Here is a 19425-nt window from a genome sequence, read left to right on the forward strand (position 1 = left end):
CCCGGCGCCCGCCGACCCGGGCGCGAGCCAGCCGCCTCGCCTCCCTCCCGCCGCGGGCCCGCGCAGGCGCGCGCGGCTTCGTCCCCGCGGCCTCGTCCCAGCGGCCTCCCCTCCCCCAGCCAGCCTCGCGCGCCGCGGGCGGGGCTCCGTGCGGGGGGCGGAGCCGGCGCGGGCTCGGCGGGGGACAGGCCCCGGGATTAGTTGGTTTCGGAGCAAAGAGGGGAGTCCGGGCCGTCGCGAGCGCTGAGGAGACAAAGCCGCGTCCGGGGGCCCGGTCGGAGGTGGGCCCGGGGCTCGGTGGCGCCCCAGACCGCGGGGAGAACTCTGCGGACCCGCACGCCGCCCCGCCACCCGCCGTCGCTTTGCAACAGGTCCGCCGCCTCCCGGGCGGCCTCCCTCTGCGCTCCCCTCCCCCGCACCGCGCGACCCCGGGGGCGCCTCCGCTCGGCTCCGAGCCGCGGTCTGGCCACCCGCTTCGATGCGGTTCGGGTCCAAAATGATGCCGGTAAGCGGGCTGGCGGGTAGGGGCCGGGGCCGGGGCCGGGGCCGGGGCCGGGGCCGGAAGTGTGCGGGGTCGCGGGCGGGGGTCTGGTGCGCGCCTTCGTGCAGGTCCCGAGAGGAGCCCGGGGGCCTGAGTCCGCGTCGCGGGTGGTCTTTGCGTTGCAAACCTCGGGAGAACTGCTGCGGCTCCATCCTCCGGGCTCTCCACCCCAAGCTCCTGCGTGCGGGAGTGGGGAGACCCTCACCGAGGGGAGGGGTTCCAGCAACTGCTCCAGAGTCGGTGAGGCAGCCAGTCGAACTTTTCTTTTTCTCTTTGGCTGGGTCCTGACTTTTTGCAGTTCTTGAAGGTCAAGAACAAGGGAGCCGGGAATCTTGTTATTTGCTTTGTCTTTAAACAAACAGCTTTAAGTTGGAGTGAAATATACCTACTGAAAAGAGAACCCTTGCTTTTTAGTTGAATGTCGATCTTGATAGCTGTGATGGCAGCCAAGCCACTCTATCTCTTTCTGGAAACTGGGTTTAATAAATGCAACCTCAAAGTTTTTGATCGCAGTAAACGCATTTGCCTGGTTCCTGCTGTTTCCCACAACTTGTTTAGCGAGACTTCTGAGAAGATTAGTGAGTTCTTTATAGGCTCTGTAGGCTTTTGACGTGGCCACCAGGACACAGGTGAACAGCAGGTTTGAGACATTTGAAATGCCCCTTTCCTTCAACGGTCGCAGAACCTGGAGGGTTGCAGTGGCTTATGCAGACTTCATTAGTGTGTTTCCTCGAGGAAGTTGTACTTACACCTCTCCCACTGAAGCGGGATCATCTTGCAGTCATCCGATGTTTTCTTATGGCTTCATTTGTTAAGACAAAGAAACAACTTTTCTTTTATACAATCTGTGGAATGAGTGGCGACAAATTTTGTTTATATGCAGTCACAGATGCAGAATATAATATTCTGTCCCCAGGCCCCCTAGGTTGTGTTGAAGGAGGGCGTCCTAAACTTTCACGTACTGGTCACACTTAATTTATTGGATTTGATAATTGAGTTTAGATGGTTTGGGATAGTTTGTCCTGCCAGGATTCAGGGAATTTGAAAGTGTTAATAGCATTATGCATCCTATTTTAGTTTAATACCTGTTTATGAAGTTAGGTTTGTGATGTGAATGCCCAATATTAAAATACGGACATTGGATAAGGCTGAGGGATTTTCCTGTTAAAATTTTTTATTCCTTGGATTTACATTTCTTTGCCTTAAAATAACTTTTGCAAGTTGTCTGTGAATTCTTCTTAAAAATAGGAGCAAGACAACAAGTGTGAGTTGTTGCAATATGATTTCTTCCTTGAAGAAGGAAGGTATTCTTTGGGCTTTCTTAATGCTTATGAAAGTTTTCTTTCTCCCAACTACATACCAGATCATCACAATCTACAAAAATTTATGTAGCTCTTTAGACTACATTTGAAATTTAGCAGCATGGTTGTTCTGATTGCCTTTCCTAATGTCAGTAGACTCTTCATGAGACTCTGTGTGGTGTGATGGCATGCGCAGTATTTGCTCAGCTCCTACCTTTGTGACTGTAGCCTTTTTTCTTTTTTACTGATTTGTTCCTCAATTTCACCATCTGCAAAATGGGGATGATAGTAGCTCTTAGGGTGGTTGTGAGGATTAGAGTTACTGTCTATGAAGCAGTTAGTGTCTCATTGCCTCGCTTAGAATAGTTGCTAGATAAGAACTTCTCCTGAATTTGCAATATTGGTTAAACTGGAGATTCTTATACTTGCGACACATAAAAATATGAAACAAATTTTCATTTAGTAACCTCATGTTATATGTGTCTTTATCCTGTAATGTTTGGGGTACTTGAAAATAAGATTGTTTTCTTAAATATATTCTCCTCTTTAGCTTTTAATGTGGATTTTTATTCCACCAAGTGAGGTTTTGAATTTATTACTTTGAAAAATTCTAATTTATCAGGAAGAGCATTATGCTTACTATGGAAAAATGGATAGTCTCAGAAAGTAGATAGTTGCCTTGATATGCTTTCTTGTTGGGGTAAAATGTACGTAACATAAAAATGACCATTTTAACCGTTTTTAAGTGTATAGTTCTGTGGCATTAAGAGTACATTTTTTTGATCTGCTTTTAAAGGCATGTTAAAAATAATTTGCTGTTGATATTTAGACTGCATTATATTAAAAATGTGCAAATAAATTGTGTTCATGTGTTTTCTCACCAAATGTTAGAGAATCAAGTGATTTTCTTCCATGTGGGACATGAAGTGATACTTGGACCCCAAACCAGAAGGGGATGATGCATTTTAGCAGGCTAACTAAAAATAAGTAGACAAGCGCTGAGGATCACAATAGAGGAAATGATAGGGTACTGCAGAAAAGGGGGTAATAATTACACTCATTTTCAGATACCTGCCATAGTTAGTATGTCTGGTTCTGTGATATTTCCACAACTTGGTGAGGAGAAACTGATTATTCTTTCATACTTGACACCTTATTTTTTCTTCATTAAAGAAAGGGTCATTTGCAGTTTGACAGTATGGCTTTTTAGTGAGCCACTCTCATATTGTATTTACTTATCAAATAAAGGGAAATCATCATTAAAAGCAAAATTTCTCAGCCATTTAAAATTATATCAGATATCTTTTTTTCATTACTTTCATTTTGTGAAGTATTGTATTCAAAGAAGAATGTTTCTATGAAGGAGCTTAGCAAACTCTATAAGCATTCACTGTTCTTTTTAGATATAGTTTTATAAAAATTTTTGTTTGTACTTGCTGCTGAAACGTAAATTAACAAAATGTACACACAGAACCACACACAGTATTCTGCGGTGCCACATGGAAGGCCAGAGTACTTGAATTTGCCTGTCTCCGTGGTTGATGTCATATATTTGGCGTTTATATCCAGCTGTGATGGAAATGAACTGCATCTGTGCTGTCCAGTATGGTAGCCACCAGCCACCTGCAGCTACTGCGCTTGAAATGGGACTAGCGGGACCAAGGAATTGAATTTTTAAAAAAAATATATTTAATTTTAATTACATCGAAATAGTCACATGTGCGTGGTGGCCGCTGACTGTATTGACAGTGCAGTTTGACGAAGTGGCACAAAGGATAATTTTACATTTGAATCCCATATTGCAGCTTCACATTTACATTAATAGTTTAAATGAAATAGTGATGGCCTGTTTATCCCTAATGACTTGGAGAATGGTTTTTCCGATTATTTAATTTAGTGTTCTGTTTAAACAAATTTTATCACGTAGCCCTAATACAGATAATATTTTCGAGAAAATAATAGCTTATTTTAAAGAGCTCAATTGAACTAATCATGATTTATTTTTAGGTTTATGGCTTCTTATCTTTTGGTGCTTCAGAGGTATTGTAATTATTTCTAGTTATCCCATGATGCTGTGAAATAATATCTGATTATTTGAGCTTCTAGTCTGGGGAGTCTGGGACCAAAAAAATGGGATATTGTAGTAGCTCCTTTAGAAGTTTGATACCTGGTCAGTCAGATTTATATATTTCTAAAGGCAACTAGGTGCAGCTTCGTTAGCTGTACAGCCCAAGAGCTTAACTTCTGCTGAAATACTTGTATTATTTTCATGTAGAATTGCTGGTTTTATTTGCACGTATTTTCCCAAACTGAAATTGTGTTTTGAAATTACGAACCTTTCAAGTTATAGCATTGGAACATTGTATTATTATGATTATACCATGTCCTGAAAGAATTTCTTTTTGTTGTTGAGTAGTAATGTAGTGAGTTAGTTAAGGTTTTATTCCAGAAGAAAGTTTAAGGTAGGTTCTCTATAGAATTGTAATTCTCAAAGGCTGTTAAACAAATCGTCTATTTTAAAAAATGTGCAAAGTATCTCACATTTCATCTGCTGTAGTGAAATTTGTTGCCTTGTGACTTCTGCTACACTAATTAAAAGCTGAAAAGCATTTAATAATTTCTGTATTTTTACCTGTTTCAGAGAAACCAGATTTAGACTTTATAAAGAAACGTAGCACAAACCTGCTTATATTTAAAAAATTAACTTAGAACTTCTTTATCTGGGAGGGACACGGAGGGTCATTTATTCATACACTGCTTCTAGGAAGAACTGTTTTCTCTCCCTCTTCACGTCCCCTGCCCCCCAGCAGCAGACAGTAAAAACAAGAAAACAAAACCTCTCTTTTCTGGAGCTTTTAAGGAATACTGTAGACCTTTATCTCTTGGTAATCTACCATGGTGTGTGAGACTCCTTAAAAAGTCTTTCTAAAGCTAACTTAACACTGAGCCATTCTTGCAGCTCATGTGAGGTCCAGCCTCTCTCCAGCTCAAACAGGTAACCGTGTACCAATACATGTTGGTATGATTTGCCATCATGTATTGTAAACCTCTCACCACCCTTCTCTACTAACAAGTATCACAAAGAATATGAAGAATGGGATATAAGAATTCAGGAATCCAGGGTGTTCTTTTCAGCTCATGCCATGTAGTCAAGTCAAACATTATTTAAATACTTCTTTTTTTGACGGTGTGCTAGGTACTGAACAGAACATTTTCCTTAATCAGATGTCGTTGAGAAAAGCAAACATAGATGACAGACCATGTGAGAGGTATACTTACGCTGGAGTGGTAGGTGAGACAGTAAAATTTTTCATCTTGTTGGGGAGAGCCAAGAAGTCTTAGTCATTAGGAGATCCTTTAGGAGCACTGAGCGTTAAGGAGGATTCTTAAAACGTTCTGCATAGTGTCTTATCAAAAGAAAACTATCTTATCGAAGAAATGCAAATTCTCAACATAGTTAGGTCATGTGCAAGAAAAGTAGCTTCGCAGACTCAGCCACTGTGGCCATTTTTAGCTCTTTTCTACATAAAATTTATCCAAAAAACAAATGATTTATTTGGTTAATGGAACCAGATTTTCATTGAAAATGTTCATGGGGCCAGTAAATACTGAACTTTCCCTTTTGAAATGCATATTTCAGTGGTTTTTCTAGAAACAGATTTATAACTTAGTACTATTTATTTAAATTTGAAACATTTCTACCAGAAATCCCTAAGGCGCAAGTTTAGGAAAGTAATGGAAAACCATAAGGAGTAAACTATTGTAGGATACCAGTTTAAACTGCTAGTGGTAAAAATAAAAAATGGTCAAGGCAGTGTAATGGTCTTCCACAGTGGAATGAACAATTTCTCTGTAAACCAGCATGGTTGAAAGCCCTGTGCTCTCATTTCCCACCCAGGATGGAGAGGGAGCTTCTCCTGGAACCCCTCATGTGCCCAACACCTGCCTCGAGGTTAGGCTGCTCATCCCAGGTAATCTCCTTATGACCCTGTGAAGCGAGGCTACCCCCTTCTTATACAACAGATAAGGAATTTCAAGCTCAAAGGGTTTCAGTAATTTACTACAGGTCACTTGGCAGAAATGAAATGAAAACGAGGTCTACCTGTGAAGAAATGTTCTAGAATGGTTTTATTTTTGTTTTGTTTTTTTTGGCTGAGCCGCATGGCATGTGGAATCTTAGTTTCCCGACCAGGGGTTGAATCCATGCCCCCTGCAGTGGAAGCCCGGAGTCCTAACCACTGGACCACCAGGGAAGTCTCTCTAGAATGTTTTTATATACTGGGCAGGACAGTAGTCATGATGTTCTTTTGGCTAATGATAACTTCAAATATTGCTTTTCAGAGCATAACTATAATTATTTTTGACGTAGAAAAAGGAAAACAGAGGTATCTTCCCATATTTAAATCCAAACTGGATGAGAAGATTGGTAAATGTTTCTTATCATGTTTCGACTGATGTGGAGCTGACCTCACCCTGTGCAGAGTAAACATCTCAGTGACTATTATTTTTTTATGTCTAATACTTCCATAGAGATTTTAGTTCTTCCACATCAGCAGGGAAAGAGAAGGGGTGTAATGATTACCCTTTTTTTTCCTCTTCTTTTTTTTTAATGTTTACCTTTTGTATGAGGGGTGTTGGATAATCTTTCTTTCGACGGTATCTTTAAACAGGGTGTGAAGGTGATGAGGTAGGAAAGAAAGGGCAGAGTAGAATAGGCGTGTTGGGAGCCGTGGAGGGCAAGGAAAGTGTGGCGTCTGCTGAGAGATTGCCATCGTCATTGTGCAGTCATTTCCAGTGGCTTGAGAGGTACAGCAATGACTTGAAGGAATGCCCACTGCTGGTGGGATCTCCGGACGGGGGCAGAGTGACAGCATCTCCCCTTGCTGCCCCAGGGTTTTCTGTATAGTGAGGAATAGTGATTCAGTTTAATCAGATGAATTTATCGGAAATAAACTAGGGACTGATGTCAAACGAAATCACATTAAATCATCGCTCTTCATTCTTCCTCATTAACCTGCTGATTGTTTTTGGATTGCCTTTTGGAGACAACATCTGTTCAACGGGTATTTAGTTAACATCCACTATATTCCAGCCACTGTTCTAAGTGCCATGGACACAGGAAAGAAGAAGAGAGTTTTCAGGGAGCTTACCTTTCAAGAAGTTTAGTGTGGGGCTTGGAGGGGGGCGGATATGGAAAGTAAAAAAAACAAAACATGAGAGTTATGTCGGATTTAAATAGCATCATGTGACTGGGATGGCTGCTTTAGATTGGATGGTCAGGGAAGTGACATTTCGGCTGAGACCTGAATGACAAGACGGGGCTGGTCCTGTGAAGATTTGTGGGAGGGGCATATCAAGTAGGCAGAATTCCCAGGGGCTGGTGCAAAGGCCCGGAGGAAGCAATGGGGATGGTGAGGCTGGAGATTAGCGGACTGGGGGCGCGTGGCAGGAGTGGAGGTGGAGAGGTGCAGCGTGTAGGCTTTCCTGGGCTGGGGCAGAGAGTTTAGGTGCAGGGGAAGGGATGTGGCAGCCACTGGAAGAGTTTTAAGCAGTAAAAGTGACATAATCTGAGAGATTAGAAAAGATCCCTCCATTGCTGTGTGAAAATGGATGATGGCGGTGCCAGAGCGAAAGAACTGGGAAAGGTGCGAGAGACTGATAACCCACGTCATAGGAAGACTACAGAAAACCACCTAAGATGGATAAAAGCGTTATCACACCGAGGGCCCAGCTGTTAGCGTGAAGTGGCTGTGGACTCAGTCCACGCAGTGTGTGACTTGCTCTAGGCGTTCAGAAGCTTCAGGGGTGAGAGAAGAAACAGTAACACCTGCCCGGGGTTGGGATTAAGACCAGGACAGGGATGGGGAGGGTGACGTGTCCACAAGCTCCTCCTGTGGGACGAAAGAGAAACCAGACTTTTTATATCATTAGAGAGCTCTGCAGAGCTTGAGAGAAAGCCTTCTTCTGTCCCCGTGGTTCTTTAAACGGAGCGGGGCACATCAGGTTTCTTACAGAAAGCCATAACCCTGCACGTGTTTTACAACAACTGTGCCTTTGACCATGTGACCACGCCACCTTGGAAGCTTCTGATACTTTCACCTACAAGTTCCTTGACCTCCTTTTTTCTTTTTATTTAGCGCTGTGATAATCTTCATTTTATTGACAGATACAAAGCAGCCAGCGACCTAGGAAATTCAAGTCAGAGGTGACCTGAATTCTAGAAAGGGTCTCCTCGTGCCAGTGTTTTTCTGTACCACAACAATACCTAGTTGCTAACTGATAGCTGGTTTGTGATGTGTAGGTCGTTTTTTGGTAATTTATTGATCTCCTGGAAAGGGGGGCTATTTTGGATAACACTTTTACTTTAAAGGTAGATAGGATCCTTTCTCTGGTAGGTTTTGCTTGCTGCTTTCAGTGGTCGGGAGACCTGGGCGTTATCCTGCTTTCCTTCCATCCTTCTGTTTTCTCCCATAATGGTTTCATCACTGTCACGGATCCCTCCTCTCTAGACCCTCGTGCTCCTCTTCTGCATTACCCCTCGCCTGCCTGGACTCGGGTGATCCTCTCCTTATTTATCTTCTTACCCTTACTGTTCTTCATGCCTTCATTCCATCTACACACTACTTCGTGGTGGTCTTTCTTACACTACTTCGTGGTGGTCTGTCTTTCTTTTTTTTTTTTAAATTAATTAATTGATTTATTTTTGGCTGCGTTGGGTCTTCGTTGCTGCGCGTGGGCTTTCTCTAGTTGTGGCGAGTGGGGGCTACTCATCCTTGCGGTGCGCGGGCTTCTCTTTGCGGTGGCTTCTCTTGTTGCGTAGCACGGGCTCTAGGCGCATGGGTTGCAGTAGTTGTGGCATGCGGGCTCAGTAATTGTGGCTCGCGGGCTTCAGTAGTTGTGGCTCGTGGGCTCTAGAGCGCAGGCTCAGTAGTTATCGCGCACGGGCTTAGTTGCTCCGCAGCATGTGGGATCTTCCCGGACCAGGGCTCGAACCCGTGTCCCTTGCATTGGCAGGCGGCTTCTTAACCACTGCGCCACCAGGGAAGACCCTGTGGTGGTCTTTCTGAGACAGCAGTCTGTCTCTTTCCCCTCCAGAATTCTTGAAGACAGACTTGTATTACTTACAGACTATGATATAAGCTGCTTAGCTAGATACAAAATTTCTTTATTGTCTAGCCCAGTGGATTTTGGCCTTTTTGTGTCAAGATAGACTTCCAGAATATTTTGCCTCTAGTGGGCAGTGGAAGTGATTGAAAGACTCAAAACACAGAACAAGTCAGCACTTCAAACCTAGCACCCACCGTGGAGGGGGAGTAAATAGTGTGTTTGCTTTGTGCTGAATGGAAGAGCGGCTACCTCCTCACTGCTCAGCCGGCCTTCCTTCGGGATCGAGGGGCAGTTCTGGAAGATCTGCTCACCACCTCCCATGTGCTCCCAGGGACCCTGCGTTAGGACTGTTTGTGGGGCCTGATCCATTTTCCTTTTGCTCCTGGTAAGTTGCACCTTCTTGTACATTGCCATCCACCACCTGCTCTGCACCATCTGACTTTGCCATAATTTTCTGTGTGTGTAAAACAAGTTTTGTACGTTGTAGGTTTCTACGGCGCAGCTGCGGCTCACGGGTTGAAAAGTGACCTGTCTCTTCTCTTTGTCCTCACGTCTTCCTGTTTCAGCAGTTCCAGGATTGCAGTGATGACAGCATGCTAGGTTTCCTCACGCCTTTATATGTGATGTTTTTCTGCCTGGATGGCCCTCTTCCTGCTTGTCTTACTCATCCTGCAGTTTTCGGTTCAGTAGTACTCCTTGAAAGGAGTGGTTTTTTTCCCCTGTTCTCACTGCACGTCATCTGAACCTCCACCAGGAAGTTCTCCCGTTGTCACGTGTTTGCTGTGCCCCTGTGTTGCTCTGTGTGCTGCTTGAGCGTGTGGCCGGTCCTCTCGTCTCTGTGTTTCTAACACGGAGCACAGTGTGTGATACACTGTGCGCTTTTAATAAATGTTGTTTGGGTGACGAATGTTCTTATTTTTGATTTTCTTTGGCGAGGGTAGTTCTTGCCTATTTAAATTTGTGTCCATAGTTGGGTTTTAAGCTTTCCCAGAGAATTTCACAGAGGTGAAATCTTTGAAAATGGAGGACCACTTCCATAGCAAAGTGCGAGGTAGAAAGGAAAGAAGTAGAAGCAGTGGGTTGGTTGTACTCATGGCATCATGGATGGATCTTAAAAATACACTGCTTACAGGGAACTCTACTCAATACTCTGTAATGACCTATATGGGAAAAGAATCTAAAAAAGAGTTGGATATAGGGCTTCCCTGGTGGCGCAGTGGTTGAGAATCACCCTGCCAATGCAGGGGACACGGGTTCGATCCCTGGTCCGGGAAGATCCCACATGCCGCGGAGCAGCTAAGCCCATGCACCACAACTGCTGAGCCTGTGCTCTAGAGCCCGTGAGCCACAGCTACTGAGCTGCGTGCTGCAACTACTGAAGCCCGTGCACCTAGAGCCCGTGCTCCGCAATGAGAAGCCACCGCAATGAGAAGCCCACGCACCGCAGCAAAGAGTAGCCCCCACTCGCCGCAACTAGAGAAAGCCCATGCACAGCAGCGAAGACCCAGCACAGCCAAAAATAAATAAATAAAATAAATAAATTAAAAAAAAAAGTGGATACATGTATATGTATAATTGATTTTCTTTGCGGTACAGCAGAAACTAACACAATGTTGCAAATCAACTATACTCCAATAAAAACTATAAAAAAAATTTGGTGCTTAGTGAATAAAAGCAGAAGATAGAATGAGGTCTGTAACAGTATCTTTATGTAAAACAAGACACATGCCTACAAGACAGCAGTACTCAGTTTAGAAGAAAGCATACTAACCAACGTTAAGCTTACAGAATGGTTGAGATGGTGAGATGGAGAATGAACTAGTTGAATATATTTTTTTAGTTCTTTTACTTTGTTGTTTGTCTATGACAGACATTTAAAGCAGAGTAGCTTAAAGCTTTGGTGGAATTTGAAATCTATCTAAATCAGGCTTCAGGCATAGTTGAAAAGGAGAGAAAAGATTTCTGAGGTTATCCCAAAGTTAGCAGAATGCTTTGTTTTCTTGAGACACTGGCTCTGAGAAAGCTCACTTTGAAGTTATACCACGTGTTCGCATATAAACGCTTCTTATGCCTGATGACGTGAACATACTCTCTTCAAGTCTGTCTCCTGTTCACGTTCCCATCTTCTGGGGAACTTTGAGTCTTCGAACCACAGTATTGGTTCAGTTGAACAAACACGTATTACTGATTTGCTATGTGTAGTATTTTGCGGGGGGAGGAGAAAATCTGGGAGGAGGAAGCATTTAAGGACCAAAACCTCTGTCCCAAAGGAATTTATATTATAGATCAGTAAGACAAATGAGACAGGGATCCAAACAACTATGGTGTGAGTGGTTGTGTGAGAAGCAAAGAGAAAGTTTACTTCCGGCTGGAGGTGTATATGTGTGGGAGGGATGGGGTTGGAGGCAGTTTTATGGCTTTGAATTATTCAAGAAGGATAGGGATGACTTTGACACTAAGGAACAGGGTGGAGGAAACGTGAGCTATGCTAGGGAGAGAGGTGAGGAAAAGAGTGGGTTTTCTAGATTTCCCATTTGGTGATTTGAGGCCCTAACGGTGGGGCAGATAATTTAAAATGTGTTTTGGGTCTTAGTATTTCTTTTTTTGTTGTTGTTTTTTAATAAATTTATTTATTTATTTTTGGCTGTGTTGGGTCCGTGTTGCTGTGTGCGGGCTTCCTCTAGTTGTGACGAGCGGGGGCTACTCTTCATTATGGTGCGCGGGCTTCTCATTGCTGTGACTTCTCTTGTTGCGGAGCACGGGCTCTAGGCGCGCGGGCTTCAGTAGTTGTGGCGCATGGGCTCAGTAGTTGCGGCTCATGGGCTCTAGAGTGCAGGCTCAGTAGTTGTGGCACATGGGCTTAGTTGCTCTGCGGCACATGGGATCTTCCTGGACCAGGGCTCGAACCCGTGTCCCCTGCATTGGCAGGTGGATTCTTAACCACTGCGCCACCAGGGAAGCCCCTGGGTCTTAGTATTTCTTGAAATTGACCAGAAATTCCTTGAAATTCAAAATCTGCAGAGATAAATACCATTGTATATGAATCTGATTTTTTAAATTGAAATATAATTGATGTTCCGTATTATGTAAGTTACAGGTATAAAATCTGTGATGTTTTGACATTGTCACTGGGTTAACCATTGGCATTATAATAGTTAATATACACTGTACAGATTAAGGTGCACTGCTGTTATCTGTTGGTGAAACAACTAGTGCTTTACTTTATTTACAGCACGTTACCCAGAAACTTAGCTTCGTGTCACGTCCCTGCTTATAACCCCCTAATGCAGTGGTTCTCAAACTTCAGTGGGATTGCTGAGCCCCACCCCAAGGTTTTCTGAGTCAGGAGGTCTAGGCAGGGGCCTGAGACTTTCTGTTTCTGACAAGTTCCTAGGTGATGCTGATACTGTTGGTCTGGGGACCACACTTTGAGAACTACTCTAGTGACTTTTCCCTCATTCTTCAGCCTGCATCCCTATTCTTGACCTACAAGGCCCTGCATCAGCTGTTTACCTCTCTGCCCTCGTTCACACGTGCCTGTATTCCTGATATACTGGCCTTCTTTGTGGTCGTGCAACAGGCCAAGCCCGTCCCCCATCTCAGGGCCGTTGCATGGAATGTCGTCCCCGGATGTTTCGAGTGGCCGGCTCCTTCAGCCTCAGTTCAGCTGCCCCTCCCCAGACGCCTCCCCCAACCATGATTGGACGCTTCCTCTCATCATCTGCATCACTTTCTGTCACATCGCCTTATACACCATGCTCATTTGTCTATCATCAGTCTCTTCTTCCCGCCCCAAAGAGTGCAGGCTTTCCCATCACTGTGTTCCCAGTGTGACATTGGTTCTCAGTAAATCCTAATGGATGAGTGGATGAAAGATGTTGAAGTCAACAAGGAGTTGGGATTGAGAGGAAGCAGAACCAGGAACTTCTTTAGAGTGACTGACGTTGATGGGATAAGACTCCTCTTAGTCTCAGGGGAGGTGACTGTTCTGTTTACGTAGATGAAGTGGTTATGTAATCAGATACCTAAGACCAGCTATTTTTCAGTATGTAATGAATTTTTCCCACAATTAAAGTAACCACTTCATATTTGCTGTGTCATTTTCCCCAGAATGGTAATTATCTCAGAAAATGATTGTGTACGCTAGGTGACACTGAATGAATGGTTAGGATATTCCACATGTGATGAACTTTTTTAACAGTACTGTTCAAATTGGTAGACGAATGTGTCATTGATTTCTAGATTCTACTCACTTGCTCTTGTGACCAAAGAAATAGCTTATGATGTAAAAAAAAAATCCATTGAATATGATTTTATAATTTTTTGTTTAAATAACTCAGATGTCTCATAGAAACTGATGGACTGATATTTAAAATATTCCATGCTAAAAAGGCAGTACATGTGGTGTATGAGTGGTACACTTAGTGTAGAAGTAGGTTTAAATATCATTGATCTTTAATACAACATTAGTAGACGTAACTCATGGTAATTGATGAAGATTTAATAAAGCAGTTTAATGGCCTCGAGAGTAAACTCTAGGCAGGAGAGACGGCTCAGAAGTCATAATAGGCCTCTGTAAGCAGTGATCATCTGATAACTGTGATAAGGTTGGACTGATCATCAGGGAGGCTGGAGAGTATCTCTTTGAGGGAAAGGACTCAAAGGTGTAGTGTCCCCGCTGCTCCTGAGGGAGGCTCCACAGAGACCTCTGTTGGGTTGCCCACTGAGATGCGGGGAGAGGGGGAAGGGCCGACCAGGCTGGGATAACTGGGGTAACGGGACAGCACACTTCCTACAGAAGGCCGGCAGCCCAGCCCGCCGCTAGGACGGCACACTTCCTGCAGAAGGATGGCAGCCCAGCCCGCCGCTAGGACGGCACACTTCCTGCAGAAGGATGGCAGCCCAGCCCGCCGCTAGGACGGAGTGTGTCCAAGTTGGGGAGCCAAATGAGCCACCCAGTGTTTTCGGTGCACGGTCCCTGCCAGCAGAGTGACCACGGGAGCAGACAGCCGGGACTCCGAGGAGCAGGACGCTGAAAATCCCGGAAGATCGGAACTACCTGCATCTCATTTCTAACCCCTTCCAGGGTTGTAAGCCATAGTTGGGCTGAATGGCTCTGTGCGTTTGAGAGACTGAAAGAAGCTTTGGTTGTTGTTGCTATGTCTTAATCAAATCCCCTTTCTATACGTATGAGTGTTGAGAGAGGTGTTTTTCTTCACCAGTTACAGGAAGCCTAGTAGCAGCATCCTCTTCTGGAAGGAAGTCTGGGGGCTTCCTTCATTCATTGCATTCTTTCTCCACAGAGGAATTATTAAATACAAAACCCATCTTGACTTTAACCTCACTACTAGCATTATTACCTGGCTGTCCCTGTGGTGAGTTTCCTGTGAGTTGTAAGATTGGGGAGGATTTATGTCACTCTTTTTACAGATTGTTCATTTTTTTCTAAAGGGCAATTTTTTCTCCTCTTAACATTCTTTTTTTTTTTTTCCCTCTTAGGTAATCCTAAGCAATTTGAGTTTTTGTAAATCAAAGCTCTGAAGGTATTATTGCAAAGCTTAATTTCCTTTCTCTGACAGGGAACGTCTTAAACTCTTAATTCTTTTTTTCTTTCTGTGGAACTTCACATGGTTTTTTCAATAAAAGGAATAAACTTTGGCCTCTGACACGAGTAAATTTCTTGTAAATGCACGGGCCAGTTTTTTTTTTTATTTCCTCTTGGAAAAGTCTTCCAAATTTTAATCTGAAATAATTCCTCTTTAAAATGAGTCATTCTTGTGTTAATAGCATAACATTATAGTTACAGTGAATACATGTCCTGTAAAAATGGAACTCTTAAAAATAAATCTTTGATCTATTCTTTTTAAATGAAAATTGTCTGTGATTTTGGATGTTTGGAAAGGCAAGCCTTCCTTCAGACATGACTTGGGTGTGAATTACTGTGCACAGCGTGTGGGGAGGTGTGGCCTGGCCCAGCTTAACATAGTGTTTGATCTTTCCCTGAATCTTCTTTCTCTTCAGATTGATCACTTTAAGAATCGAACCACATTTACTGTTTTTACTGAAATATTTTCACATTCTTTTATCACAGTTTGTATTGTGTTATGTGTACCTTTAAATTGTAAATTATTGTAAAAATATATTAGCATTGAGATTTAAACAAATTTAAAGTGACATCTATACCCGATCTCCTAATACCACGGATTTCACTTATGTATTCCATACAAGTCAGTTCCTGTGTCCATATGTTTTAGACTTTTTTTTTTTTTTTTAAATTTATTTTTGGCTGCGTTTGGTCTTTGTTGCTGTGCGTGGGCTTTCTCTAGTTGTGGCGAGCGGGGGCTACTCTTCGTTGCGGTGCATGGGCTTCTCGTTGCGGTGGCTTCTCTTGTTGCGGAGCACAGGCTGTAGGCGCGCGGGCTTCAGTAGTTGTGGCTCGTGGGCTCTAGGGCGCAGGCTCAGTAGTTGTGGCACACGGGCATAGTTGCTTCGCCGCATGTGGGATCTTCCCGGACCAGGGCTTGAACCCGTGTCCCCTGCATTGGCAGGCGGATTCTTAACCACTGCGCCACCAGGGAAGTCCCCAGATGTTTTAAATGGTTAAAATCTACAACTTAATATTACTGTTTTATAACTTTATCTTACCATTTTTCTGACACTATGCTTACAGTAGTTGCTAGCTGGGTCATAGTCCTTCCAGCAGTTGTATTTTAACTTACTTTTCCATGCTTAACTTACTGGATTATTTAGTTTTCTATCTTGCTGTTTATTGATCTAGCACTGTAGTGAAAATCTTCAGGCATTTAGAGTTTTTATTCATTTTATTTATTTCTCTAGGGATAATTCATGAGGTATACATAAATTTATGGTTTTTGATACATGATTCATTTTACTTTCCAAACGCGATTTTTAACAATTTTTAGTACCATCATTATGTCTTTGAATGAATCACTTTCCCACAACCTCATCCCTGTTAGATGTTATCTTTTAATAGAAGACTAATTTAATAGTTGTAAGTGACACCTTGTTGTTTTAATTTAATTTATCCTCCCACCCCCAAGTTTTACCATTTGTATTGCCCTGTGTGATCTGTCTGTTATAGCCTCTGCTCTTAAGTATACTCTAGATTTGACTCTTGTTGTTTATTGGGTAATCTATTCTCTTTGTGGCTCATACTATAAAAAAAATGAAGTTCTTGATTTACAAGTTGGAAAAAAGTTAACAGTTTATGTCTGTATGTCACTGAGAAGGGCTGACCAGCTTTTAAGGGAAGAAAAGCCATCTCCTCTGTTCCATCCAAGCTAGACGTCATGAGCATTTTCAGATGCCCCAGCAATTTATTGTCCTCATAGCCGCAGGTACAGCTGTAAAGGCTCATGTGTTGTTTTGATCTGATTATTGCTGCAGTCTTTATGATGAAATTAATTTACGTCACAAGTTCCCAGGAACACAGTTGTGAGTCAGTGAGAATAACCGGGTTTCTCACGGCAGCCTCCCAGGGGATTTAACTCTAGGGAACTCCATTTTCCTTGCTTCCATATGGGAAAGAAGCTAAGGAAGTCACCTCTATTTTCTTGAGAATATGGTGTTTTAAAAAATCTAAAGTGTCAGGAAAAGATGGCATTTTGGAAGTAAGGTTACTATAGATTATTGTTTTTCTATTATCTCTTTATGCTTTCCATTAATTTATGCCTCTTTGTTGAAATCTCAGTCTACCTCAGATCACATTCATCTTTCTCCTTTCTGAATTTCCGTTTTACCTACAGCCTCACTCATGTAATTCGGTACTAAATTGTTCTCTAATCTTTTCATGAGTAAATTTTATTTCTTTTAAGAGATTTTTACATTTCTCACATAGTAAGTATGTAGTAGGCATTTTTAATTGTGATATAATTCACATACCATAAAATTCACCCTACAGAGTATATAATTCAGTAGGGTTTTTTTTTAAAGTATATTCACAAGGTTATCACCACTAATTCCAGAACATTTTCATCACCCCAGAGAGAAACTCCATCCTCCAGAGTCACTCCCTATTCCGCCTCCCCACAGCCGCTGCTAAACATTAATCTACTTTTTGTCCCTATGGATTTGAATATTCTGGATGTTTCTTTTTGTGTCTGGCTTCTGTCACTTAGCATAATGTTCTCAAAGTTCATCTATGTGTAGTATGCATCAATACTTCATTCCTTTTATGGCTGAATAATATTCCATTCTAATGGACATTTAAGATATATTTCTTGATTGTTTATTTTTAGTCCCCGGCTAAAGTTAAGGCAGTATGGTAACCCTAGAAAGGCATTGTCAGACAGATATTTGCCTTACATATCTCATAGCAAGGACCCAGGGAATAAAAATGGTGCTTTATGTTTATCTTACTAATTTCATTATTGATTCCTTAAAAAATCAATTTTATTATCCAAGTGATGTTTAATCATTCTAGAAAACTTAAGCATAGATAAGCTCCCCCAAATTTATTTCATAATCTTATCACCAAGGCATAACTACTGTTAATTTGGTGAATTTAATTCCAGGCTTTTTTTTTTTTTTTTGCATGTATTACATGTATGTATGCACATATTATATTTTTCCATTTGTATAGTAAGATATGGTGAATGCTGTTTTGTAATAAAACAATACATAACTGACACATTTTTGAAAGTTTTGCTCTTTGTGCTTTTTCCTTCTAAAATGTTTTGGTATCAGATGCTGAAAACTTCTAAGATTTAGCAGTTTTATTTTTTATCATTAAAGATCATGAATTCTTGGCCACAATTGTTTTCAGAAGGACTTAGTTGATAGAATAGGCTAAAATTTCTTTCTTTAGTAAGTTTTCAACATGCTGATAAAACTGCTTCATCAAAATGAAATAAAAACAGCTTCATCTTGATTTTGTTTTATTTTTTAGGTAATTAAATTACATTTTGAAGAATTCTTTTATCTTTTGTAGCACAGTACACTTATGAAACAAAGACGAAAGGAAAGTAGCAATATAAAGAGCATGTGTGCCTACTTTTTCTCAGGTTAACATGATAGGTTAGTTTAACCAGCCCTCTGTTTTGACCCTCTTTTCTTTTTTCTTTACATTCTTCTTTTATTTTTTTTAAAATATTCTTTTCCATTATGGCTTATCATAGGGTACTGAATATAGTTCCCTGTGCTGTACATTAGGACCTTGTTGTTTATCCATTCTCAGTGTAATCGTTTGCATCTACTAACCCCAAACTCCTAGTCCATCCCTCCCCCCACCCCGCCACTTGACAACCATATCTTTTTTCTTTTTTGCTCCTTTTCCAAGTAAAGTTAAGAAGAAGAGAATTGATACTTATTGAGAAAATGCCTGTTTCACTTCCTCTATAAAATTTGAAATAGTTACAAATTATCAGTGAAGCCCATAATTGTGGGCAGATTATAATTAAAAGATTTAAAATTATAAGTGATATATAAATGCAAGTGATATTTAACCTTTAAAACGGGGACATACTTAAAGTCTATAAATTTAAAGATGGGTGAAATGAGTTTTAAAGGTTAATTTCAAATGGTGTGATGCCTTTTTGTTCTAATCAGAATTTTCTAGGGGGAGGTGTAGCAATTATAGGTATTATGGCCATCAGGAGCAGCTGGACCCGGTGGGTGGTCCCTCTCCCCCACCCCTTCTCTGGTGTGGATGGGAAGACACTTGCTCTCAGCTGCACATAAACTGTCATACTGTCACGGCTCAAAGCCACCTCTTCCAGCTCTATCGTTGTCACCGTGCTGTGGTGTCCAGTTAAGAAATCTTCAAAATAAAGATGAACTATCTTTGTAACTTAAAAAGTAAAATAATCACTACAACAAAGAAAATAAGTGAGAATGGGACTGTGCTGCCTTGGCCAAGCCTAGCATGCAGTGTTTGTGGGTTCTCCGGACGCAGATCACCGCTGGGCAGTCTAGGGAGCAGGCAGTGGCTAGAGATACAGATTCAGCATCATCAACGTCATTTCCTCTCTTGACTGGATCATTCCATCCGTTAAAGCGTCCTGTAAAAGCTCCATGTTGAAATAAAGAAGAAACAAAGCACCCCTTTCACCGTGTCCTCTTCCATCTGTGGCTCCGTTTTTTCCGTCTTTCCGTTCTGAGCCTCTGCACCTTCCCTCAGGCTCTCAGCCTGTCTCCACCAGGCCTTCAGCCTCATTCCTCAGACAGCGCTGCTCAAGGCGCCCGGCAGCCTCCATCTTGCCGCGCTGGGGGCCAGTCCTCAGCCCGCATTTCTTTTTTTTTTTTTTTTTTAAAGAAATTCACGTTCTTTTATTTATTTATTTATGACTGTGTTGGGTCTTCATTTCTGTGCGAGGGCTTTCTCTAGTTGCGGCAAGCGGGGACCACTCTTCATCGCGGTGCGCGGGCCTCTCACCATCGCGGCTTCTCCCGTTGCGGAGCACAGGCTCCAGACGCGCAGGCTCAGTAGTTGTGGCTCACGGGCCCAGCTGCTCCGCG

General features: G+C 42.4%; 1 protein-coding gene across 2 annotated transcripts in view; it reads left to right on the forward strand.

The window, feature by feature from the left end:
* Positions 1-374: 374 nt before the first annotated feature.
* The window catches only part of TP53BP2 (tumor protein p53 binding protein 2), a 62808-nt gene continuing 43757 nt past the window's right edge, over positions 375-19425 (forward strand). The window contains exon 1 of one of the 2 annotated variants that reach the window (XM_036859308.1): positions 375-505. Coding sequence is in view for 1 of the 2 variants with exons in the window: in XM_036859297.1 (XP_036715192.1) it covers positions 479-505 (27 nt within the window). In the remaining variant the exon portion in view is untranslated. The remainder of the gene's footprint in view (positions 506-19425) is intronic. The other variant, XM_036859297.1, reaches the window with a different exon arrangement.

The sequence above is a fragment of the Balaenoptera musculus genome, chromosome 1 (genome assembly GCF_009873245.2).
Source record: "Balaenoptera musculus isolate JJ_BM4_2016_0621 chromosome 1, mBalMus1.pri.v3, whole genome shotgun sequence".
Taxonomy (NCBI): Eukaryota; Metazoa; Chordata; class Mammalia; order Artiodactyla; family Balaenopteridae; genus Balaenoptera; species Balaenoptera musculus.